This window comes from Coniophora puteana (genome assembly GCF_000271625.1).
Source record: "Coniophora puteana RWD-64-598 SS2 unplaced genomic scaffold CONPUscaffold_5, whole genome shotgun sequence".
Lineage (NCBI taxonomy): Eukaryota > Fungi > Basidiomycota > Agaricomycetes > Boletales > Coniophoraceae > Coniophora > Coniophora puteana.
The window spans coordinates 2,302,473-2,321,228 of NW_006913057.1; the positions used below are offsets into that span (position 1 = coordinate 2,302,473).

The 18,756-nt window shown below is 51.7% G+C and overlaps 6 protein-coding genes across 6 annotated transcripts; all 6 read right to left on the reverse strand.

Moving 5' to 3' along the window:
• Positions 1-315: 315 nt before the first annotated feature.
• On the reverse strand, positions 316-2,849 carry CONPUDRAFT_123377 (uncharacterized protein). Its single transcript, XM_007769913.1, has 5 exons — positions 2,289-2,849; positions 2,090-2,233; positions 1,565-2,038; positions 948-1,255; positions 316-905 (listed from the first exon to the last, which is right to left on the reverse strand). Exons 1-5 carry the CDS (start codon positions 2,751-2,753, stop codon positions 587-589), a joined length of 1,710 nt encoding a protein of 569 aa, XP_007768103.1. The 5' UTR covers positions 2,754-2,849; the 3' UTR covers positions 316-586.
• A 1,863-nt stretch (positions 2,850-4,712) lies between these two features.
• Positions 4,713-7,160, reverse strand: CONPUDRAFT_123380 (uncharacterized protein). Its single transcript, XM_007769914.1, has 8 exons — positions 6,913-7,160; positions 6,737-6,847; positions 6,577-6,668; positions 6,146-6,512; positions 5,845-6,092; positions 5,509-5,797; positions 5,319-5,446; positions 4,713-5,252 (listed from the first exon to the last, which is right to left on the reverse strand). The coding sequence occupies exons 1-8, from the start codon at positions 6,929-6,931 to the stop codon at positions 4,743-4,745; spliced, it is 1,764 nt and encodes a 587-aa protein (XP_007768104.1). The 5' UTR covers positions 6,932-7,160; the 3' UTR covers positions 4,713-4,742.
• Positions 7,161-7,185: 25 nt separating this feature from the next.
• On the reverse strand, positions 7,186-8,604 carry CONPUDRAFT_136940 (uncharacterized protein). Its single transcript, XM_007769915.1, has 6 exons — positions 8,424-8,604; positions 8,259-8,366; positions 8,079-8,208; positions 7,724-8,029; positions 7,426-7,668; positions 7,186-7,378 (listed from the first exon to the last, which is right to left on the reverse strand). Exons 1-6 carry the CDS (start codon positions 8,556-8,558, stop codon positions 7,224-7,226), a joined length of 1,077 nt encoding a protein of 358 aa, XP_007768105.1. The 5' UTR covers positions 8,559-8,604; the 3' UTR covers positions 7,186-7,223.
• Positions 8,605-8,725: 121 nt separating this feature from the next.
• CONPUDRAFT_81921 (uncharacterized protein) lies at positions 8,726-9,653 on the reverse strand. Its single transcript, XM_007769582.1, has 3 exons — positions 9,216-9,653; positions 9,053-9,153; positions 8,726-9,004 (listed from the first exon to the last, which is right to left on the reverse strand). The coding sequence occupies exons 1-3, from the start codon at positions 9,504-9,506 to the stop codon at positions 8,869-8,871; spliced, it is 528 nt and encodes a 175-aa protein (XP_007767772.1). The 5' UTR covers positions 9,507-9,653; the 3' UTR covers positions 8,726-8,868.
• On the reverse strand, positions 9,649-13,325 carry CONPUDRAFT_103614 (Clavaminate synthase-like protein). The gene is made up of 12 exons (XM_007769916.1): positions 12,893-13,325; positions 12,816-12,839; positions 12,700-12,765; positions 12,390-12,647; positions 12,276-12,341; positions 12,160-12,228; positions 11,791-12,107; positions 11,626-11,734; positions 10,755-11,575; positions 10,553-10,703; positions 10,131-10,489; positions 9,649-10,077 (listed from the first exon to the last, which is right to left on the reverse strand). The coding sequence occupies exons 1-12, from the start codon at positions 13,251-13,253 to the stop codon at positions 9,859-9,861; spliced, it is 2,820 nt and encodes a 939-aa protein (XP_007768106.1). The 5' UTR covers positions 13,254-13,325; the 3' UTR covers positions 9,649-9,858.
• A 615-nt stretch (positions 13,326-13,940) lies between these two features.
• Positions 13,941-18,493, reverse strand: CONPUDRAFT_103616 (uncharacterized protein). The gene is made up of 5 exons (XM_007769917.1): positions 17,348-18,493; positions 15,305-17,297; positions 15,129-15,253; positions 14,400-15,081; positions 13,941-14,341 (listed from the first exon to the last, which is right to left on the reverse strand). Exons 1-5 carry the CDS (start codon positions 18,290-18,292, stop codon positions 14,238-14,240), a joined length of 3,849 nt encoding a protein of 1,282 aa, XP_007768107.1. The 5' UTR covers positions 18,293-18,493; the 3' UTR covers positions 13,941-14,237.
• Between the last annotated feature and the right edge of the window lie 263 nt (positions 18,494-18,756).

Consider the following 18,756-nt stretch of genomic DNA (forward strand, 5'->3'; position numbering starts at 1 on the left):
TGCTCGGAACCAGTGACTTTATTTCTAGCATGTACTACTGTACATGTATACCCGACCCACTAGAGTCTTCACAGTCATCGTCTCAAACTTACTATATGAGCTTTGTATACTGTTTTTGACCTTCCTTCTTGTGACCGTGTCAACTACTCGAGTAAACCAAAGCTTTTGAATCAGTTCGGACGGCAATGCGCGCGTTCTTCGGTCTCATTTCCTTTTAATATATTAGCCGATGATTAATACAATAAGATAGAGCCTGCAGCTGCTGGAATGTCCTTGCAATTGGCCAGCAAAGGCTAAAGCTGCGAACCTAGTCCCAAAAACATGTAATTAGTTGGTTGTCTACCAATGGTGCCCAATGCTGCGCATACGCCCGAACGATGTGAAGGTGTGTTAATGAGTACATGCAAATCATACAGCGGTTGTTGAATATTATGTATGGGGTATCGTTCTTAATGGTCAGTGTTCAATTGCTAGTCTCTATAAGAAGTTCGAAACGAATAAGAAAGCAAACAGCAACAGCGTACGATGAGTCTCAGAAACAGATCGTAGCTGATACAATATAGTCCCGATCAGTAAATCGTAAGCATCATCCGACGATCCTGGAAACAATTGTGCCTCCGTATTCAAGCCCGCCACCCTGCTTGAAGACGCTAGGAGTATTCTCGAAGGGAATGACCTTGCCGCCTTCTAAATTTGCGCTCATCGCGGCCCTCTTCGCCACGCCCTTGCCCTTGTTTGGACGCTTAAAATCTGAGCAAGTAACGTGGGGTAAAATCTTATCGTCGAGCGCTGCTTTTAGGACCGAAAAGAGCGTATCGCGGACATCGCTCCCGTCCCAGTCGACATCTGAGACGATGTTCACCCAGGAGTATTGCACAGCGCGAGGCTTCTCCTTGGATCTCTTGCTCCTCTTGCCACTCGCAAGGGATGCAAGTGAAGGCGTCGACATCTCGGGCGGGAGAGCCTCCATCTGTTCTTGCAATTCCGCATTCAAATCTTTGCCGCTGCCAACCCGGAGAGATCGGACACCGGCGCGGAAGTGGTCACCTGCCGTTGCGACGATGCGGTCCGGAATATCGCCCACAGTTGTCGTGAATTGAGCGGGTACGTCCTGGCGTGACTTATCATGCACGGGTTGCGAGAGTAGCATACGGCCCGCTTCCCATACTTCACGTCCACCGAGGGTGTCGAGTACGGCATCGAAGTGCACACGCATGAGCGAAAGGTATTTTTGAAGTGCGATTACGGAACCTGTCTCCGAATGGTAAGATGACAAGGGAAGCGGTGAGAATGAGTAGGGCGCCGGCATGGCGGGATGGTGTCCCGACGAATGATACGATGTAGCGGACGAGTGTCCCTGAGAAGAAGGTAGAATGTGAGAGAAAGGGGACGACAAGGGCGTGGAAGAAGATGACAGTGAATAGGGAGATTGCGATGGATATGGAGACGACGGCGGAGAACGCTGGTGCAAAGAAGCAGACGATAACGAAAGGGGGCGGAGCGCTGGCAGAGATGACATGAAAGACGGGGAGCCTGCGACGTGTGTGATAGGGACGAATAAGACTTCCTGCGCCCCCCAGTCACGCAATCGGGTTTCAATGGCATGCAAGGTAGACCGCCGAACATCCTTCTCGGACTCCTTCTCATCGAGTGTCTCCTCATCAGGAGACTCTTTGGGACCAGGAAGGGGGAAAGGCACAGGAACATGCGCCCAAACCGACCAGCCCGAACGAACCAGCAGTTTCAACGCTAGCGCACCGGGACCATCATGCGCCCTAAGGATGAGGACGCGCGGCCGTATATGAACACGTTGATCCCCAATTTCGCTCATATCTTCCTTGATTTCTTGATCCACGCCCGACATAGCACGGTGATACCGCTCCTGAATTCCGCTACCTTCACCTGTGGGAGACGACAGTGAATGTGGCTTCGCTAACGTATGAGTCAGCTCTGCCAAAGACCGCACTGCGCGATGGGCAGGGAGCCCAATGAGTGGAAGCAACGCTAGTTCATCGATCGTTAGCCCCTTCTTCCCGTCCTGACCCGACGGAAAAGTGAGTGAGCTTCTGCGATCGTCGGCACCTTCAACCATCTCTGGAGTCGCATCTCCGCCCTGAAAACGAGACGGATTCGAAACCTGGAACGGGGCAGCAGCAGCGGGAGGCATCCAAGGGTGAGGTACCCGATGTATGCGATGTCTGTCCACGATGATAAACTCAGCAAGGGCGCCAGACTATCAAAACGTGACCGTCAGCCAGTCCCAACAAGACATAATCGTATGCACTTACCTTGTTGACGGGATACAGGCCATACACCCACTCTCCACGCTTGATGATCTCTTCGCGAACTTCCCATCCTGTCTCCAAAACACGTCCTACAAATGATCTTCCCGGTGTGTACCCTGGCGAAGGAGTCTTGATCCTATCATCCTTCAGTGTGTTAAACTTCTCCCCATCCGAAGAATAAGGAGAGGTTGCAAGTGAAGACGAGCTTGGCGAAGGGTCAAGTCCAACAAGCCTGGCGTCTGTCCCATCCAGGCCTACTGCCCAAACCTGGACCAAGACTGAGTTCCCCCCAACATAGGAGGGCGGCGAACGATACGCGGTGAATCCTAGGGGTATGTCTACCTCAGCCTCGCGATGGTCTCTTTTGCTTTTGTCTTTTGAGAACCAGCCAACACTGAACAAATTTGCTCTCGCTTTCCCACTGCGATCCTTGCCTGCTATGCCGCGGACAATCTCCACCGTGGCCATGGTTGTCTGAGCAAGCCCATCCCTAGATAGATCAACCCTATCACCTAAGCCAACGGTCGGCGTTTCACTACCAGCGCCTTTCCCTTTCCATGGCCGCCACCTCTCCGTATTTGCACTCTTCCCTGAATAAGGAGCGGCAGCGCGTGGGAGAACCAGACCAGTAAATCCCCGGGTACCTTTTGACGGGAGGTCGTCCGTTTGTGTAGACGGTGCATACGCTTCGAGGATGTCGAGGCCGTTGACAGGTGCAGTTGTGTAAGGCGATCGCGTCGTCGAAGTGATATGCGAAGAGGTATTTGTCGCGCGCGACTTCGCACTCGACTGTCGCGACAACGCGGATCCGCGGTTCGATGCCGTCTGAGTAGACCGCGCTGCGCTCTTCTGACGCGATAATGACGATCCGGTAGGTGTAGGCGATGTTGCACGAGACCGCGAGGTAGATGACGAGCGCGAAGGACTGGGGCCTCCAGACACCGGAGTGGAGGCACTCCGCCGTCGTGCGAGAGTCGCCGGGTTTTCTGAGGCCTCTCGACGAAGGCTGGAGGATTTCTTGTGAGAAGCATGAGATGAATGCGACATGGATCTTTTCGGAGCGTTGATACTAGGATAATTAGCGTGATCTGAATGACCCGATTCCGAAGGATCCGGGTCCTCCTCAACCTCGAGGAGGACGGTCATGCCGACCACCGAGCGATTGGCCATGCTACCTTTACCTTTCCCGAATCCCTTGCTGCCAGTACGTAAACGTGGTTTAGCTGGAGGAACCATAGGTCGCGGATTCAGCACAATCGGAACTGGTGAGGGGGCTGGCGATGGGCGACGAGGGGGATTTTCTGGAAGAGATAAGGAGGTGTTGGTAGTATTGCTGAGGCTGACACTATGACGTCGCTTTGAGTTCTTGCCTTTGTTCTTGGCCTTGCTTGGTGCTTCAGGGGGCGCGACAAGCCAGCGGACATCCTTGGCCCAGTCTTCGTCTGTGTACGTCATTTTCCGAGCAGGTTTCGAGGAAGAAGACGCCGTCATGGTGGTCGTAGTGGTGATGGTCGACTGCATGGTCAAAGAAGGAGCGATAGTAGTGACGGAAACCGAGGAGTTAGACTGCGGCGCTACTCGCTCAGGAAGCGAGGTCGCTGAGGTGGCGGGCGAGTGCGCAGGAGAAGGAGAAGGAGAGCGAGAGTCCGGGAGCTGGTGGTGTTCCTGGGTGAGAGAGACCGGGGACTGGGAGCGTGAGACAACGGGGGTTGACTGGAGGGAGATGGTGGAGGCCGGAGAGGCTGCAGGCGTGAAGAAGTCTTCACGCACACTTTCCGGGCTAGACTGCGGGAAAGCGTCCGGCCTCGGGGGCGAACCCTCCGAAGAAACGGGCTTGGACCTGGGAGAGGAAGGATATTGAGAAGGTGTGAGAAGGAGCGGCGTGGACGAAACGAAGCCAGCGTATGCGTCCTATAAAAACATGACGAAGGCGAGTGAGATGAGTGACGGTTAGCTAAATGAGAGAGGCCATACTGCAGGGCGCTCAGTGTCGTTCTGCGTGGGATTCAACTCTGCCGGACGAGTCGGGTGAGAGAACTCGGGTTCTGGGAGAGACACTATCGGATAAGACGTTTCGTCATGTCGTTCCTCTGAGTCCTGGTCGATGAGTCCGGAAGCAATGCGGAGGAGTTCCTGCTTTGTTGAGTGGTACTGGGTGGGTGAAGACGGGCGGTGCGTATGGGGGTAGGAGGACGCAGAGGTGTTCAGAGATGACGATGACGAAGAGGCATACTGCTGGGACGGCCGTCGGAGGACCTTCTGGAGGAGAGTCGGTCTGGTCATCCTCGAGCAGCCGCCAGCTAACACGTTTTATAAATAAATAATATACTGTCCTAGACCTCATCGAATCACCCACCAATCACTGCTCGTTCGCATGACGTCACAACGACAACCACTGAACCGGCGCCCCGCCGCAAGGCACTATCAGCCATTTCCATTCATGGTCCCAACATGGTCCTATCTACGTTTCCTTCCGCCCGCTGACCCCCCCTTCCTCCGGTGGCTGTCCCCACTCCCAGCTGCAAAGCTCACCGTCTTCTTTCGTTTCGCCGGCGGTGCTGTCACCTCAGGCGCCGAATCGGACTCTTCTTCAGCTTCAGCAGCGGCAGCTTCCTCGTCGCCACTCATTCCCTCGTCATCATCGCCGTCCTCGCCATCAACCCTGACACCGTTTTTGTCATCATCTTCCTCTCCCTCCTCCTCTCCACCGTCTTCTTCACTTGATTCCTCCTCCCATTCTTCGTCCATTATGACTTGCCGTGTGTCGGTTGGCCCGGTAGTCATTCGGATCAGCTTGCCAGCCTTACGCAAATGCTTCTTTGTAGAAAGCATGTTCACAATCTCGTCTTTGACGTCGGCTACGTTGCTTCTTGGTCCATCCGTCGGAAGTGTATAACGCACGAGCTTGCCTGTGCTCCAATCACGTAAAAGGATACGAGCGGCCCCAGCATGGTCAAGTACGCCGCCCTGTGTTCAAATTGAACCATCAATAATGAAGCATCAAATCGGATTTCAAACAGATATCAAACGTACCTTTTTGACAAGCCCATGCACCTTTGCCATCGAGGCAAGGAGTGCATTAGGATCCCCTTGTGTGAAGGCAGGTAAGTTATACGATAGCATCAAATCTTGCGCGTTGGCAAGCGCCATTACATGCTCCACTGTATATGGCACGGTTTGGGCCGGTCAATAAATTATCTGACACTTCAAAATCAAAACCTACCACAAAAAAGTGGATCTTTCAGCCGGTCGAGTTTCCCTCGGCACCGCAGGAGCAGATCCTTAGCCCTGACCTTTTCCCTCTCTGACTGGTCGCTTTCAGCGTGAAGGAACATCAATCCAGGTGTGTCAATGAGCTTGACGCGTTTTGCGCCAGAGCCAGGTATCTCAGTTACAACTTCTTGTGCTGTGCACGTTGTATGCGGTCTCCTTGCCAGGGCGGAGGATGCTGAGCTGTAAATTGGAACCGCCATAGCTTTGACAAGAGAGTTCATCAAAGACGATTTTCCCGACTGATAGTGCATCAGTAGAGACGTGGAAGGCACGAGGAACAATTTACGTTGGTCACGCCCACCAAGGCAACTGTGAGCTCGTCGCGGCTGAGTCCGCTGCAAACTGCGTCGAACATCTCCCAGATGGGGGCAAGCCCAATTGCATCATCTATTTTGGGTTTAGGTGATTTTTTGTTGAATGGTTGAGGAATTGGATCCGTTGGTAGCAATCCTGACGCAGAACGGACCGGGAAGACGGTATATTTCAGCCGCAAGTATCCCAGCCAATTTGAGAGTGACTCTTGAGGAATAGTGTCTGCATAAACCGACAGTCAACGTCAACGGTCAAGGATTTCATGCTCGACGTACCTGCTTTGTTCAACACCAATGCAACCTTTTTAGCTGAAACACTCTCGAGGAGTATCTCACTCAAGCTCGACGCAGGATCGCGGGCGTCTAGAACGTGCAAGACCACGTCTGCTGCGTTCAGGACTTCGCGTAGGGATGGCGGCCCAGGCAGAACAGGCAACGCCGGGGTTACGTCCATGGGAGCCTCCAAGATATTCGTCGTGTTAACGGCGCTTACGTTGGGAGCTGCCCGTAATGACATGACACCGTCGAGCACTTCAGCATCTGCCGGGTCCTCTTCTAGGGCATCTGCGTCCGCAGGCCGACTACTCACATCACCCAGCAAGGCTCGCTTTTCTTCCTTCCTCCGCTGCCTCTCTTCAGCAGCCTATAGGTAAAAAGAAAGTTAGATGCACGGTTATGATCCTCGGTGGAAGAACGAGGTGACATACCTCTCTACGCTGTTGAGCGGCCTCGGCTAGGATCTGGTCCTTGTAAGGGAAGTCGTTAGGGATACCTGGATCCTTCTTTGACTTTTTGTGGACTAGAAGTATCGTAAAGGATATCTATGGCTGAGGTCTTGCCAACAAGATACACCAAAGCGCCACGCACCATTGCCAGCAGCCTTATCTTTCCTAGCAGCCTTTTTTGACTTCCTATGGCTCTCTGAAACTTTCTTCTTTATCTTCTGGCGCTGATTCGTAGTGCCGCGCTTAGAAGTCTCTGAATAAGCACGACAAATTTATGTTGAGTTTTTAGGAATATGGTGTCACAGTGATCTTACCTACTTTTGCGGATACGGGGCATGGTGTCGTCGAATAACCAAGGTTATAGTTCAAATTGCCGTGTTGAGATCGTGTCGAGAGATAAAGTGGAGTTATGTGTTTCGAGGCCTTTGCGCGAGAGAAGAAGGGGGAACTTTGCACCTTCTAGAGGGATCAGTACCAGGACGTCAAGTTCTTATAACGTTCGAGTTGGTCCAAGGCAAAGGTAACCTGATATCGCTGCTGCAATACGCTCAGGAGGAAACTTTTCCATCTTTCACCACGTGATATAGGGGCAAAATACATAAGAAGATATGTCAAATTCAGAGCAAAAGTTAGCCTTCGGCCATCTCTACATCGGCATTGCTGTCTTTACTAGCTAGCAGTCCCTCTGCCGCCTTTTTTATGGTAGCTATTTTGCTACGCATTACTTTGATTGACTCAGGCAGTAATCGTTCTGGCGGGTAGAAACCTTCAGATTCGACGTTGACTACCCTCCTGTAAGTAAAGGCTCGGACGAAGAGCGAACTCGCTCACATATGAAATGGTCTCGCACGCGAGCAAGCTGGCAGCAATCCTCGAACTCAACGTGTCGATACACCTCTCTGCTCATACTCTCGTTTCTCAGATTCTTCTCGTCAACGCTCACTTCTTTTGTAACAGGATCCACGCGTATGACACCAGGAGAGAAACACTTTTGAAATTTGTGGGCAGAAGACGGTGGGATTGGCTTCTCCGGATTCAAAACAACCAGTGGAAGGAGTCTGTAGGACGCCGTCGCTGCCCATTCCGAATTCGATGTCAGCACGCCAGAGAAGTAGAGTTAACGACATACCAACAGCGCAAAACTTGGCGTGGTCCTTTCCAACGCCTTTCACTGCATGCAGCTCCATGTTGACCTCTTGCCCCGGCCGTAGCTTTGCCAGAACAATGTTAGGATTTGAAGGAGTGGGTATATTGGCTGCGAAAATCTCCTCCTGTTCCCCTTGTGGTACCCATCTCAAATCCGACGATAAAACCTCGCTATTGTTATACAGCATTTTTGGATCTGTTACATCTTTTGGTGTATTCCTGTTGCGTGTGCAAGTAACTTCGAGTTTAAAAACAAGTGTATTTCGGTCGGTTGCTTGGATCGAAGGAGCTGGAAGAAGTTAGTTAACACGCTAAGGGTGATGGGGTACTGCCATTACATTCTTTGAACTCCAGGAATGAGGGATCCACGTTCAACGGCACGAGTCCAAGCCGATGAGCCAGAACCTCATCGACGATGACAGAGGTATTGTTCCAGACATAAACTTGCTCGATGGCAATGGTTGGGACCTGCACATCTCTGTCAGGAGCTCTGAATTTTTTGGCATCAACCAATGTACCTCGGCTATGAGTATTCGCCGAAAGGCGTTTGCTATTGAAGCGTCAACTCCAACGAGGTCAAAATCAATGGATCGATTGGATAGCCGATTGACTTGGACATTGCATTTCTAGTGACGAAGTGTAAGTTAGAAGTGAGCTTCATGCCGTGAAAGCAAGCCACGAACTTGCCGGAACTGGTCAGGATCCCAAGAGTGGTCCTCATGAGGGTAGTGGCCAGGATAATCTGTGCTTGACACGTTTGAAACATGCTCCGCGTATACACCGACGTGTTTTCGCGTGTCAAAGGTAGCAGCTGCCATTGCGGCAATCGTTTTGAATATTCGGCGAGTGAAGCTTTGAAGTCCAGGAGTGATCGGATTCGGACTCAGAGAAATCTTATGGAGCACGTGAGGCACGCCCGGCTTTTGTTGATTCACCGGTCAGGGTAGCTGACAGCACTAACTCAGCCCGACACGAAGAACATTCACGATCGATCAATTAAAATCTATATCCTTCTCACTTTGCTTGGTTATAACTATATCTGGATCCTCCAAAATCTAACAACTATTGTACATACGAGATTGTATCTGTCCGCGCACTTGCTCTGTCGACGCGTACAAGTGCATTTCTTCACTCCTGGCTACCAGTTTGAGCTGCTACGGCGTGCGGTGTAGGAAAGTGAATGGGTGGTGTCCTCTCGACGGAGGTCCATAGTAGGCTTGTGATGCGACGACCGTCTGCTTCCTCTGTGCCATTTCCTTCGATCCTGCATTGGCTAAGCATAGCGGCGGAAAGGACGTTGCGCGGAACTCACTTGGCACTAAGATGGACAAGAGATTGTCGCTGCGCTGGCGCAGCACGGATTCTAAACTTCATCGAGCGCGTTATTGTGACAAAAGCGGCCACAATACTAGCCTATTAGGTTGACGAGAAATTAAACAACATCACTATTTCTTCGAAGTCCAGTGCAGCCATACCTGATCACTTGTAACGCCTTGTGACGATTCCTGGTTATCCTCGCTCGGAGATCTGGGCGATGCAGTTATAACGTTCTCCCAGGATGTTTTCGCAGATACGCTGGCTCCTAGGTTTGTGCGAAGCTGATCTTTGAATTCGTCAATTGACGCGGGCGTATGGTTGACGATGACTTGACACCCCGGCGCGAACACTGAGTCGAAGGAGCCGTGAAAGCTGTCTTCACTTTCAGATTCACAAAGTGTTGTCAGGTGCGATTGCAGCCAAGTTGCGTGATCTACTGGGGTAGACATGATGGTAAAAGGACGCCGTGAAAGCTCGTGCACTGAGGTGGAAATGACTGTACACCCACGGGCGCTGCGGATCCGGCCAGTGGAGATCAACGAGATTCGAATTGAAGACTTGATTATATGCGTCATCAATCGCGATGTGCTAGTTTACAAATTTGTGTCGCCCGCCAAATGCGAAATTTGACATGGAAGTTATATAGTGTCTCGCGAGCTAGCCTTGGCACATACATCAGCAGAACATGCTATACAGTGATTGCAATAATGATACGTCCGGTTGTTAAAGTAGTATCCGTACAAATGACCAGATGTAAGTACGTCTCCATGAATCTACCTATAATATAGATGTAAGTACTAATCAGGAACTTCGATCATTCATCCCCTTCCTCTCCTCTTCCTGCCTACAGCACGATAACCATGCAAACCACATCATCGTCCGTAGTTGTAGCACATCCTCTTTCCATGCCATCGACTGGTTCTGCTCCCTGAATTCGGTTGTCAACTTTTCGCATCGGGCAATATTCTCTGAGCTGACAAAGTCGATGGCAACTTTGATACAGTCGGACAAATTGCATACCTGGAAAATGTCAGCATATTCTACGCGGTTGAATATAATTCCCGAATTCTTACTTGATGAGCACAACCAGCGGGAATGAAAACAGCTTCGCCAGGTCTCTGATATATCCTGTGACTTTTTACTCCATATTTTTCATGCAGTTCCTGTCGCAAGTGCCGATCCAGATAGAACTGCTGTGAATGGATGGGATCGTGCTGATATGAACCGTTATATCTGTTGCGCAAGAATTTCCTAAGTTGCTCGGCGTCCGAAGCCTGGAACAAATCCCACGCAGCGCAACCTGGTTTGCCATCTGGAGTGGCTGCTGCGTAAGTCATGATATTCACAGCGTCAGCCATGTCCATGTGGAGTCTTGTCGAGCCTTTGCTTCCTAATGCCTGAAATGAGGCCATGGCATTGTACATTTTCGGACCTGCCACGTATTAATAACCGGCTCTGTCAAAAAAGGTTTAATGACAAGAAGAACCACACTCACCGAGATCAGGGGCCACAGTGTTGGAGGGAAAATGCGATGCTATGTTGAGAGTACCGTCTCGTCTAACATAATTTGGTACGGGAACTGCGTTGCTGAAGTCCTCGAATAGCTCCGGAAAGGCGCTTTTGAAATCCGTGGACGGAGGCCAATCCTGCAAAGTGCATTAGTACTCAGGACCCTGGACTGTGAAGCGGACTCGAACCTTCAGTTTCCAACACTCCGTCCGGCCCTCGTACTTGCCAAACTGAGAGAAAAACTCGCCCACGGTTATACGTTTGTTTACGTCGGTTTGGCATTCGAGAATGAGGCAACTTTGTGAGCCGTACTTGTGGACGAAATAATCGGGATCCCATGAAAGCTTGAACTTGGGCAAGAGCCCAGTGACAACGAGAGGGTGTCCCTCGGACCATAGCGATCGGAACCTTTCCTCCGTGAGCTCAGCATCAGTCAGCGTGATAGTTTGATGTGAAGGCAGGTCAGAATCGCTTTCTTCGGGGCCTGTCTCGGGAGCTTGAACGGTTTCTGCGAGATTGCTAGGCACAGCAATAGGTTGCTCCGGAGGAGGGAGAGGCCCATTCGAGGTTTCTGGAAGTGAGGGGATGTCTAATGGTTTGTCGTTAGGAGAGTTCGAAGTCGAGGGGAGGGTCCCTTCTTCTGTCAAAGTTTGACTAGGTTCCTCGAGCGATGCATCCACGGTGTTATCCGATGGTAGGGCGTCAACGTCGGGCTCTTTCAGTATCGCCTCCATTCGGTCGATGGCATCGGCCAGCTCTTCCTTGTGAAATCTCGACATGGGAGAAAAGTCCTTGGCATGGTGCTCATTTCGTCGAGTGCATGACAGGAAAAAGGGATTGTGATGGGCGTGTCTTTCTCTTCGGTGTTGCAGCGCTGCAATTTCCTGTTGGGTAGCTCCGGGCCGATCTTCCGTGAGTTCTCTGACTTGAGCAAAACATTCGGCACAAGCCTCTCTTCCGCACAGTCGACACATCCAGCTGCTCGAGAAGATGGACGTCATACATGTGTCTTTCCTGCTGTCAACGATGAACTCAACGAGTATGGAAAACAGAACGAACCACAGGTAGCCCTGACTTCACTCTCACGGGTGCGTCGGATAATTTCGGGGTAGGCAAGGTGTTGCAGTTCTTGACGAAGGATAGGGAGAAGAGCTTCGGCAATAGTCCTCTGAGAACATGAAACATAAGGATATCAGTCCGTATGTCAAGATCTTCATCAATTACCTTGGTCCGCCAGATGTGTTGCTTTTCTAAGGGAGAGTTCCACTTCACCGGGAAGTTCATATTAGGCATATCTGGTTTCTGGTTTTCGACAAAACTAATGCCGACAATGTTTCTGGAGCTGTCCTTCAGAAAATAACGGATTCCCTGAAACCGACATGTATCGCCAGCCCAGCGCCGAGTGCAGGAAACACAACGGGGAAACTGTTCTGACCGGTAGCGGTTTGACATACATCGAGCAAACTGTAACTCTGGTTGAAATTGAGACGTGGGTTCGCTGCCTTCTGGCTGATTGCCTGTGTTAATTATCCGCATAGAAGCTGGTAGATATGCATGTCAGAGACAAGCATGCGCCTTAAAGCGAACCCGAACCTTCACCGGCCCTCTCTTTGCCTTTATCTTGCGAAACAGGGGCATAAGAAACATTTGGTACAAGTTGGGCTTGACACAATGAGTGTGAAACTTGCCTCCAAACACTGGCAACCTACCATTCTGTGCCGCAATCTGTGCCGCCTCACTGCGCTTTTTGGCATTGTAGCCTCGCTTTGAAGTACCTTAGCGGACATTGAGGTTTAAACGCGACATACATAATATGAATTTACCTGTCCCATCAGTTGTGGCCTTCTTTCTAGATTTCTTCCCTTTCTGTGGCGGAGGATCTTCCACCTCGGTTGAAGGGCGCTTCTGAGGCGCCGAAACTGCGGGGGCCGGGTAAAAAAAGGCAGGAATAGGCTGAGGGGAGTAAAATGTTGGCACAGCAAACCGAGGCTGATTTGATTGCATATTTTGACCGGCAGGTCCATCCATTATAGAACCCCGAGCTGCTAAACGAACAGAGGCTCTTTCAGCAACCTGCACAGCTTATGAAGATTGAAAATCGGGCGAATGAAAGTAAAAGAAAGAGATAATCACAAGCATTGGGGGTTTGTGAATGCATTGAAGGTCCTTGTTGTTCGTGAAATGTATGGTTATATGGATCTGCGAAAAGCATTGAGCTTCACACGGCAAGCCTGAAGGGACGCGCGAACTTAGGGGATAGTCACCTGAGAGCGCTATAACCCATAATCAGAGCCAGGTCGAACGTAGTTGCCGGACACACACACACCTGTCCGCTCATCTGAGTACATGGGCGCTACTACAGGAGAGCCATACGGCATAGCAGCTACTTCGGTATGAGAGGGCCAGACACCGCTGTGCATGGGATAACCCGGAGCTTCTGGCATCCTGGCCCGAGCCTGCCTGTGCGCATGATCGCCAGCACCAGTCACATCATGATACATTTGTGGATGTAGCGGATACGGGCGAGGAGGATTGTCGAGTCTGCGCTTAGAACCGGACTGGTCTTCATTGACGTGATCCCAGTTTGCTGCCCGAAGATGGAACGAGGCATTCGGGTCATGTTGCTGCGGATATCCGGCAGGATGGGGCTGGTGGGGATGAGGGTAGGGATGTGGCGGAACAGACATCGCTGGGGCGAGACTGGGTGGTTGTACGGGATGGGGATGGGAGTACGACTGGTCGGGGTTTGCATTGTTTCCTAAAGGATTGAGGAGCTGGCTAATGGATGTCCGTTTGTGATTGTCATGCATGCCGTCCATGGCGATGGACTACTCCGGGGGGCGAAAGGAAGGTAGGAAGGAGCGTCGGCAGATAAACGAGGGCGAACCTGACCTGGGAGAAAGCGAGTCGAGCGTCAGGTCGAGCTCTCCAGTCTGTGTGCGCGGAGTGTGAATTGGCCATCTTTACTCCGACTTCCCGTGCCGGCCCCCCGTCCGCAATTCCAAAAATGATACTCGACTTACGCACAAGTAAGCTGCAGGTGTGCGTGTCACTGTGCCAGCGTCACGGGTGGGCAGCAGAACGAGGTGCAGCTAGTAATACAGCACCCGGCGACGCACCGGTCACGGTACACTCCGCCGCCGGGACAACAACCCAGTCATCTCCGACGCCCAGATCGATGTCATCCCCGCCCGGAAGCATAATCAACTCAGCAACTTCCCCGATCTTGGACCTGATCATACATACGTAAACCTTCCGATATCCGCGCATAATAATGATGACCATCATCACATTAATGTTATCACCATACAATAGCATACAATCCCCTGGCCCAACTCAACGCCAATGTTCAGAGCGAGTGCGATGATAGCCGGGTAACAAGTAGAATAGGAACGCTTCTGTGTATATGCCGTTCATAAAAAATGCCTCCCAAAAACCCAAAGAAAAGAAAAAAGAAAAAGAAAGAACAACAAAACAGCCAAATATCTGCAAACAGGCACTACAGGAACGGCAGAGCGGGGAATAGGTGCACATACGTAGATCAACATGTATCTTAGAGCAGAAGAAGGGACTCAAAAATGTTTCCGCATGAAACTGGCGACCTTCAGGTGCAGCTGAACTAAGGCAGCCACCGCAAACCGTAACAAGCGCCAGAAGGTCACCTCGAACCGTCAGCTCATCTGACCTTCCTTTTCACCTCTTGGCGTCTCCACCGACTCTTCCTCGACGGAATTGGGCACAGGTGTGTGACTTGACGAGGAATCCGGGTCAGCGCCTGCGGAAGTATTGGAAGGACTGAGCAATATGACGACAATCAAAGAATAGGCTATTACCTTCTTCACTCTGGTGATCCGAATCGGAAGCGATTTGAGAAGTAGCATCCTCGTACCTCGTGTCTCCAGAATCCGTAGAAGGCGATGATGCGCCCGAGTGTAATTCAACCTTCGATGTCTCGTCCGGCGTCTCCAACGTCGTTGCTGGAGGCACAGCGGGAGGCATGGGTGTTAATACGACGCTATCCTTCGTCTGCCCCGCTGCATCGCTTGCGACTTTGGGTGGCGAGTGACTTCTGGCTTCCGCAGGTGTTGAACGTCCTTCTGGCACATGAAGCCTTTGCGCAACGTGTTGAGCCTGCTCGGCCGTGATGCTCCGCAAGGTTTCGGGTCGCAGATCCGCCCACATCTGTAGCGCTTTGATCGAGCCCCATTCAATGATCTTGTTGTTCAGCCATTGCAATGAAACTGGCTTCGTAAGGAAGTCGTTGCATCCAGCTGCCAAAGCTGCCACTCGGTCACTTTGCAGAGACGACGCAGTCAAGGCTACAATGATAACAGATGATCGATATGGCGTCGTTGATGACCTTGACTCGGATGAAGGAGCTTCCGATGGTGTCCGAATGCTATGGTCTGACTGAGGTGTGGATGGTGAAAAACCAGATGACGCATTAAGAGCCTCAATCCGACGAATCTCTTTTGTTGCCGTGATTCCGTCCATGACGGGCATTTGGATATCCATCTGCAAACCATGAGTTGTACGTTTATACGAGGCGAATAACCACGAACCAAGATCAAATGGAATCCTCCACTTTTCCACTTCTGAACTGCTTCCTCCCCGTTTTTGGCCACATTATACCTGATTTTTTTCTTACGCATGAACGTTGAAAGAATGGTTTGATTGATTGGGTTATCTGATATGAATTGTTTGAGTACGACGCCCAGTGAATGGAGAAGAAACGAACCATCTACAATCAACACGCTAATGGGAGGTACAATGTTCGTGTCGGCATTCGCCTTCGCTTTCCCTGATGTTGCCGGAGGTGTCGTGGGTTTTGTGGGATCGAGCAACCTTCGAGTTGGCCGTCTTGCCGCCGAACCCACAGCAGGAGTCTCATTCGTGGGAGATGTAGGCGGTGTAGCCACCTTCCGCGCTTCCGAACTTGTCTTACGGTTGAGTTCTGGAGGTTGTGCTTTCACGCCTTCATCTTGATGCAGCGTAGGTTTCCTCACTCCTCCAGACAAGGGAGAAGGCAAAGTGTTACTTTCAACTCTGGGAGGAGACTCTCGTGCCTGGGGGATAGTTCCGCTCGAAGTAGTGGTATGCAATGAAGAGAATGAAAGTGGTTTCTGAGAAGGCACTTTCTCATCTCGATCCGAGGCTCGGCGTGAGGTGCTAGGGCCTCTCGGTCGATCGGTGGGGGCCGCAAGAAGGGTATTCTTTTCTTTCTCCACGAGCAAACTCCCCCCTACGCCCGCTGGAGGGCCCTTGAGGTTCATTGCTTTAGCCTTGGGGTGGAAGAAGATACCGGCAGGCTGCCCGTCTGGGCTTTGTATTACGAGACCCGAGGACGGAGAAGCACCAAGCTTGACCGTATTTTCAGAAAAGTACTCCACATTGTCCGACATACCGAGAGGAGAAGGCGGAGCTGCGGGATGTCCTTCTGTCCCTGGCTCTCTTGGGGATCTCATCGATCGCTCTGAGCCTGAACGTGAATTAGTAGGTGTGCGGGAGGATGGGGACCTAGGGCTGGTTGAAGAGTTGAAAAACGGTGGTCCATGCTGACCGGGGCTGATGGGTGTCGTTGCAATGGGCACAAAAAAGGGATCCACTATGGGCTTCGTAGCCGCAGTGTGGAGAGCCGTAAGAAATCGGCGTGGGCCTACAGGCTTGGGGATAATCATAATCTCTGGAGGAGGGGTTGCCGAGCTGGAATGCGCTGCCAAGTCGCACTGTATGATGTCTTTGACGACCTTGTACTGGGACAAACTGGTAAAATGCACGATTACGACAGGAACTTGAAAAGCAGGCAGGGGTCCCAGGCCCAACGCCCGAGCAACTTGAGGCGAAGATTTGGGACGATGATGTGCAGCCAATGAGGGACGTTTGCGGGACAGTGTATTAGGACCCGACTCTTGCCCCGAGCGGTATTTCTGTAGGCGACTGCGGAGGACGGATACATCGTCATCGATGAAGGCGAACGACATAGCATCCTGCGGACGAGCCCCGTCGCCGTTGGTAAATGCGCCAAATTTCTCTTCTTGCCGAGCAAAGCTATCTATAGTATGTTGCCGGGCACGTCCAGAGGTTTGACTGATTACTGAGGCGTTAGATTCCACATTGCCTTCTCCGTCAGCATCATACGACACATGGCTGACGTCAAGACCCCAGGCAGTCAGATAGCTCGTGAGATGGTGTGCAAAAGAACTCCGAATGCTTGCGTAGAGAGTCGCCTTTTTACCTCTCAATGTCTCGGCAAACTGTTTCAATTCCTGCAGAGTTGGTTCTGACGCCACTCTTTCACGGACGGCCGAATTTGGTTCCTGAGGTGGCAGCGAAATCTTCGCGTCGAGGGCACCTACCGAGCCGCGCTCTAGCTGGACTTGCAGCGTGGTGACACGACTAGCTGCTGTTGACTTTGAGTTATCGTCTACATTCAGGGAAGCCCCCAGCCGCCGAAGAAGGCGTTGCAACAAAGGAGATTGTAACTGAAGCTTTTCTCGAGGCTGCTGGCCCGTTGGGGTTGTGCCGTCAAACGGTGCTCCAACACCGGAGAAATGGTGAGTAATATCAAAGCTGCAAACCAGTGGACCATCAAACTCAGGTGTCTTCTCAGAGCCCGGCGATTCCGTTTCCTCCTCCGTTTCCTGGGTTGTACTTGAGGCTGCTGAGGCTATGAACAGGCCGATATCAAGCGAGTCCCCTTGGTGAGAAATATTGATTACTTGGCGCATGACCTGTGCCGTCGTCAATGCTTGTCGAAAACAGTGGCATCGGGGCTACGAACATGAGTCAAAGCATTCGACAAGCCGCATTCATCGCCCTTCACAACGACATGTTTCATACCAGCGTCACCGTGAAACAGCACCAGATCGACACCAGCATGCGCGGCAGAGCCACTCAAGGTGTCACCTACTCCTTGCACCATTTCGCCAACATCGAAGTCCGTGTAGGAGACGGAGAGTTCAGGCCGTAAAGAGAGGCCACTGGTGAGATTATGGCTAGCATCACAAGCTGCATCATAAGTGCCGGAGCATAAGTCAGTCATGTTGGCGGAGAGGTAATTCAGATTCTTCATAGCAGTGAAGACCGCCGACATGCAGGACGTCGGGACAGACAAAGAGCATGCCGAAAGTTGCTCTTTGACGGGATCCAAAATCTGGACGGGGGAGACCTGAAGAAGCGTCTGGACTACCATCTGGACCGAGTCGGCCAGTTCGAGAGACAATTCATGGTAGGGAGCTTGGTCCACGGTGGCGGAGGATGGAAGGCATAGGGGAAATGAGGGGTTGAGAGGCGTACGCGCTTCCCTTCGAGGGTTACGGAGATGTTCCAGCTGGGAGGCGAGCGGCATAGAGGATGCGCGTGACAAGCGAGGAAGACTGGGTGCGCCATCAAAATCGTACTCGGGCTGGGGTTGCAGTTTTGGCCGGTTTTTCGCTGCCCAGTCAAATTCGTTAAGGGTAGCCGATTGTAGCGAGGACCCCTCAGAGACTACTTCCTTCTCCGAAAGGTCAGATTCGCCGTCTGAGGAGCTGATCACCGGATGTTCTGTGGGGAGCTGTGCGGGGACGGAAGGGCCTAAAGGTGGGTCTATAGGCCAGGTGACAGCAAATTTCGTGGACAGAGCTGATTCTGCAGAGGCGGAGGCATCTTCGGATGTCATGAGTAGGGAGGGAGGGATACGATTGAAAGGAGCTGAGGAAGAGGTAGGTGACTGAGGGTCACTCATGACAGCCGACGCGCCCGGAATCGGCCCTCCTACACCGAACAGCCTAGCGTATGAGCGGGAGCAGCCAGTGAGAGGAACGTTGGTGCCGTGAGGGAGGGAGGCCTTGTAACAGAGTCGAAAGGCAGCACTCAGCGAGGGACGGCGCTCGGAGTCTGGAGCAGACCAGCCCAGTCTAAAGCAATCCGAGTACGTACTCCCTGCACCAATAGTGCGGGCCGCAGTATTTGAGAACGTTTGACTGATATATCACTAGTACTCGAATATGCCTCGTTTAGTAAGTTCTTTTCCAGCTCATGCCAACTCACTAGCACTGCCCATTCACTTGCCTCAAGGCCCTCCATCTTACTTGCACCGTTATCAGCCACTTTCTCAAACAAGCTGAAACAATGTACATTTAACCCACTAGAACTTCCTTTCGAAGCAAGAGTAGACTATCAGTATAAACGCCGTTCATATTGCACTTG